Source organism: Cataglyphis hispanica, chromosome 5 (genome assembly GCF_021464435.1).
Source record: "Cataglyphis hispanica isolate Lineage 1 chromosome 5, ULB_Chis1_1.0, whole genome shotgun sequence".
In the NCBI taxonomy this organism is placed as follows: domain Eukaryota; kingdom Metazoa; phylum Arthropoda; class Insecta; order Hymenoptera; family Formicidae; genus Cataglyphis; species Cataglyphis hispanica.
Window position 1 is genome coordinate 10,059,638 of NC_065958.1, and position 6,000 is coordinate 10,065,637.

The window sequence follows — 6,000 nt, forward strand, 5'->3', positions numbered from 1 at the left end:
TAATTAGAAATAATTCGCGTTTTATTCGAAAGAATAGAATCATAACGTAGCATCAATTTCCGGTCTTTCGCTTCTCGTCTTTTCCGTTTACCGATCTCTCCTTTCTCTCACTCCTTGTCATCAATAAAAATTTACAAAACACATACATTGATTTACAAAATATGCCCCCTAGTGTTTTCACGGTCAAGAGTTTATAATCGTTCCCTTCCCTTCTTTCTCTCTTTCTCTCCCTCTCACCCTTCTTGTTATCCTTATATTTCCTCTCTTTCTTTTCATAGTGCTATAGAGCATGGGTTAGATGGCGTCGATGTCGACGATGTACCGTTACCGTCAAATATTCTTGAGTGCTCTGTTCAAAGGTTACTTTATCCGGAGCACAGTAATTTCTGTTCGTATTTAATTGTTGAGAATTAGTCACGCGTCGGGGAAACAGCTTTCATTATCTCTATGCATTTCGCTGGAGATAATAGTGAGAGATAACGACCGCCCACGTTTTTTTTCCCCAAGTTTGAAAATTTTTGTTGAAAAAGGAACAAATTTTTCTTCGACATTTCGGTAAGATGGCGGACGTACATACTTGCCTTTAATTTTCACTGTACTCTTATCACAAATGTGTATATTTATATGTTTATTTATATGTTTATATTTTTCGACGCGTAGAGAAAGATGTAATATAATATAAAGATATAATATAAAGATATAAAGCGAAGATAAAGATATAATATAATATATAATAATTTAAAATCTGTAGCTTTCAATTTGACAGTTTTTAGAGTGAGAAGAAATAAATTACACACAATGTTTTTTTCAAGAATACAAATATAATGTTATGAATTAAAATAGATTTTTTTTAAACTTATCACCGATTAAATAAACACGTGCGTAATTAACAACATTAACAAGAGGAATTAAATGATGTGATTTGAGATACTAAATGTTTATACTTGACAGAATTAAAATTGCATATTTTATAAAGTATTTAATTATAATTTACTCCTTCTTCCCTTTTATTAATGTACAATTTTCTATTTTTTTATATGAAAAAAATGCATCTATGAATCTTGATTTGACATCCTTTTATGTTTTATTTTTATCTCTACATCTTTATTTATTATCTTTATTTTATTACAGTAACAAGGTATGTTTCGGATACCAAAATCTACAATGCCTACATCTACTGCAACAACAATTACAAAGCGTCCGAAACAGATCCAAAATTGTCTCTATGCATCCTATGAATGTACACAACCATGTCTGGAAGGATACTCATATTGCACTAAGCATATTCTCGAAGATTCCAGTGCACCTTATAAACAATGTGCTTTTGTATACAATACCAGTGGAAGGAAATGTCAAAATCCAGCCCCAAAATTGGATAGAAGGGATGTTTCGTAAGTATATTCTTACAATATATGTAATAAAATATAAATTATAAATCTTGCTTTTTAGAAAGATTAACAACTATACATTAAATTTTCACAGATACTGTGGTGAACATTCTAGAAAAGCGCAAATTGCGCGAATTAAGTCTCTGTCGCGACGCTCTTTGCCGCAAACACCTGAGATGCTATTGCTTAATTTAAGCCATTATGCCAAGCCCATCGAGTCTAGTGCCGAAGATACGGAAGATGAAGGAGGGAAAATCAGAGCTTTGGATCCTTTCAGTGAGCATCACATTTTAAATTATCTTTATTATCATATATCTTTATACCTTCATATTTTTATATTCTATTGGGATTTATTTTTATTCATTCATCCTCAAAAAGATACTTATACTTTTTTTTTACTTTTATATCATATTTCCATAAGCAATTTTTGTTTATACTTTACAAAATATTTTGGAAGTTTGTGAAAAATTTTTGCTACAAAATATAAGTTTTTATTTGCATTTTTTTTTTTATTTTTTTTTATTGCTAAAAGTTAAATGAAAGTTAAATGCAAATTTAAATGAAAACATCAACAAGTTATTGTTTTCAGCCGAAGTTGATGCTTACAGAGTAAATGCAAGTGGGAGTGACATCTTAGATTATGCCAGTTCGTCAGAGAGCGACGTCGAACCTACAGTCGTCAATGATACACTGAGAGGGGTTTATCTTGATGACAGCGACAATGAAAGTTTACACAGCCCTCAGGAGGATCCTTTAAAGTAAGTATATGTCATAATTCCATTGCATGTGTTAATTGTTTTGAAAATTACAATATCACATTAGAATATTTGCTAGCATGCTTCAGCTTGTGCAATTTCTAAGAAGATCATTTATTATTTATATCCATAATATCAGAGCCTATTTTTAATTTTTTTTTTAAGTTTGTAAAATCTTATAAATCATAAAAATTGTAATATATAATATATATTTGCATGTAACAGAATACTTTTGTGATTAAGAAATTGATTGTTATAATTTTTTATTTGGATCCTCTTAACAGAAACTTGCATTATTATTATAACCCTACTAAATTTTTCATATGCTTCTTATGTTTTTTCTTAAAATAAAAAGAGCCCGTGTTTGTTTTCATATAATTTCGTTGTAGTTGTGCTTTGCGCAAGGATAAGATACTGCTTACTCTCCCAATTGTTAGTATAAATTTTTTAAGGCACGCCGGTATTTTTACCGCGGAAGAAGTGGTCTATATCGCGAGGGAGAAATTGATTAGGCTTCAGTCCCTTTACATCGATCAATTTAGAAGACTGCAGTATATATTGAGGGAAAAAAGGCGAAAATATTTGCTAGCTCTGAAGAAAGAAAAGGAAACACTTTGTAAGTAAGCTTCAAGTAATATCAAAATTTTGTCACACTTATCAATAAGCGAATAAAATTATATTTAAAAAATGTACAGGTAGTATACATGATCAAACTAAAGAGACTGCAAAAGAGAAGAAACTTTACGAAAAGTTAAAAGCTTTAAATCGCTATCATAGACGAAGTGGCGCTGAAGCAATACTTTATAGGAAATCATTAGAACGTCGCGCACAGGTAACATTACGCTATAAATGTCATTATTAGTATCTGAATCAATCGCATAACAAAAAAATAATAATAACAATATGCTTCAGGTAACTGAACCAACTCAGAAACCGCCAAATATGTCCAAGTGCGTGTTTACTGAAGGTGGCGTGAAATGCGGCGAAAGAACTCTTCCATCGGCTAAATATTGTCGCAAACATATTCTAAAGGTACACATATATGCATATATATTTATATGACGTTTTAGAAAGAACTATATAATTAATATAATTTTAATATATCATTTTTTATTCCATCGCTGATCACAACAGGACCAACATCAAGTTTTATTCAAAGCATGTGGAGCTGTACGGGCGGATATAGAGTGTCACGAACCTGTGCCCGTTATTTTCGATTCTAACTGTGTCTTTCATATGAATTTGCCGCCATCGTGCAAACTTGAACCTATGAAGGTACATTATGATTAATTGAATATCTTTACAATTATTCGAAATAAATTATTCCCGAGTATATTCTATGTATAATTCTATATATAAATTTATTTTTATAGTTTGAAGAGGAGAAATTTACGGCGCGGGAAATGCCGATAATTGACAATCAATCGATGGAAATCGATGTAGTGGGCGAACCGCAAGAAATCGACCCTGATGACGATATGGCAGGATTGATGAGAGAAATGAACGACTCTGCTCATGTAAAACCTTCGTTTGCAAATGAGAGTTTAAACAGCGAGACTAGTACGGACACCGCGTTCAGTTTATCGGCGCAGATGAGTGATCGGGACGATTTTGTTACCGTATGACAAAATATTTTTCTGTGATTTTTGCAATATCTGTTAATTTATCGTTACTTGATTGATAAAAAATATCAGGGATCTTTGTTGAGATGTTTTTCCCTGTCTACTATACTCGTGTGTAGTATCGAAATTTCCTCACTCAAATAGAGTGATGCCAACGTCATAATTTATTTTCATGTAACCATTTAATACCATCGAATACTATCAATTGTTAATATTTGTACATAACCTGAGAAAATTAAAAAGAGATCATACATATGGATAGTATAATTAAAAAACTTTAACATGTATTTAATTATTTCAATAGTTGGAAATATTATTGAAGTGTCAACAATATTGATTTAAATTAATAATGTATTGGCAAACATGATTAAGAAACGCAAGATATGAAAACAATTCATATTTTATTGTACAATAGAAACATGACTAATTCCTTTTATATAAAAATGTACAAGAAAATATATCTTTAATGATCTAATTTAGGGAAACGGAAACAAATTACTCTTTTAATTTTATTATTATTTATAAATAAAATAATCGTCTTTATTTTTTCTATAAATGAATCTCTATAATATTTCTATAAATGAATCTCTTTTAATCATTTTTATCATATGAGATATGCTCTACATTCTAGGGACACTTAAGATAATAATCTGTTATTTGATTATTTCAAGTATATATAGATAAAAAAAGATATATTTGAAGACTAGTGTTAACAAAATCACACATCTAAACTTTCTTTTAATTTAATAAAATGCAACTTGTGTTATCAATAATATCTTAGCAATGCAACTTAACTGTGACAGTTGTTTGAACAAAATTGCAAAAGAACACTTTACATTTTTTATAAAAATAATCACAATAACTCATTATTAGGTATGTAATATTAATACTATAAATATGCACGAATAATATATAAGAAAAACTTAAAATGTATGGATGGAATTTTGACAGAATAACAATAATTTTTAAAAAGTCAATATATCATAGCAACATACAATTTTTTTTACAATGATACATTTTAAATGTTTTCCAATATGCATGTGATCTTAATGATTATTATAAAATCAAAGTGGTGACATATAAAAAAAATTGAATTTTTTAGTATTTTAATACAATTGTATAAAATTATTATTAATATATAATTATCATTATCATTAATTATTATTATCGTTATTATTAATATTTGGTGAAAATAACACTCGTGTGTTGTAAATTTGTAAATTACAAAAATGTAAGTTTAAAATATTGTCATGTATGAGATATCTTTCTTAAGCAATATTGACTCATCAGGCAACTCTATTCAGCCTACACAGTGCACTTTTTTTTTTCCTTAGAAATATATAACGAGACAAAAAATTCTTCTTATCATATATAATTTACTTAAACTGGGGTAGCATTCAGATTCTCATGATAATGTAGATGTGTATGTATATAGTGATATATATTAACATGTGTGTATATACACACATATTAATACATTATTTATTGTTAGTAAGTATGTTATGCAAAATTATCACAAATTTGCTGCAAACTAACAATATAGTCATGTACCATATATCATTATCTATATCGGACAATTGATAATGGGAAATATTGGATTAAATGTCATTGTCACATATATGTATATATCTGTGTAATCTACACAAATTTTGTAAACTTTCATCTGTGAAGCATAATACTGTAGACATTATGTCAATATTGTACATCTAATAGTATATATGTGTGAATTAATGAAAACCTAAGTTAAAATGACTATTAATTTTGCATAAAGAAGGAGATTTGCCATTTGTTACTTTTAGAATCAGCTAGTATATCAATGTTTTTTGGCAATTATTTACATAGCTCTTAGATAATTCCAAAATTTTATCTGAATACAATGTAAAATAATTTCTGCACATTGCATTTTACAATTTCTATCTAAATCTCACAAAATTTTTATGTTGAAAATATTTTTAATAAAATCGCTAAAAAATAATTATTGTAATCTGACAATTCGATGATCAGTACTCTAATGATAAAAAATTGGACTCTTAGTTCTTTCATTGACAATTCTAAATCGAATATTATTGCCCTATCTAAATTGTGATGTAATTTGTAACCTTCCCATTACGTTCTTTCTTTCAAACATTAATGTTGAAGAAATAATTATTTCGTAAAAAAGATACTTTTATTGTAAACGTTAAAGAGCGGCTAGGCATTGAGATTAGATGAAAGAAAAATACTATAACTCGAACG

The 6,000-nt window shown here is 28.7% G+C and overlaps 1 protein-coding gene across 1 annotated transcript; it reads left to right on the top strand.

Moving 5' to 3' along the window:
- The first annotated feature begins 319 nt into the window (after positions 1-319).
- Positions 320-3,840, top strand: LOC126849824 (KAT8 regulatory NSL complex subunit 2). The gene is made up of 9 exons (XM_050592099.1): positions 320-555; positions 1,132-1,391; positions 1,483-1,664; positions 1,978-2,146; positions 2,596-2,759; positions 2,839-2,975; positions 3,056-3,175; positions 3,278-3,418; positions 3,517-3,840. The coding sequence occupies exons 2-9, from the start codon at positions 1,141-1,143 to the stop codon at positions 3,766-3,768; spliced, it is 1,416 nt and encodes a 471-aa protein (XP_050448056.1). The 5' UTR covers positions 320-555; positions 1,132-1,140; the 3' UTR covers positions 3,769-3,840.
- Positions 3,841-6,000: the final 2,160 nt, after the last annotated feature.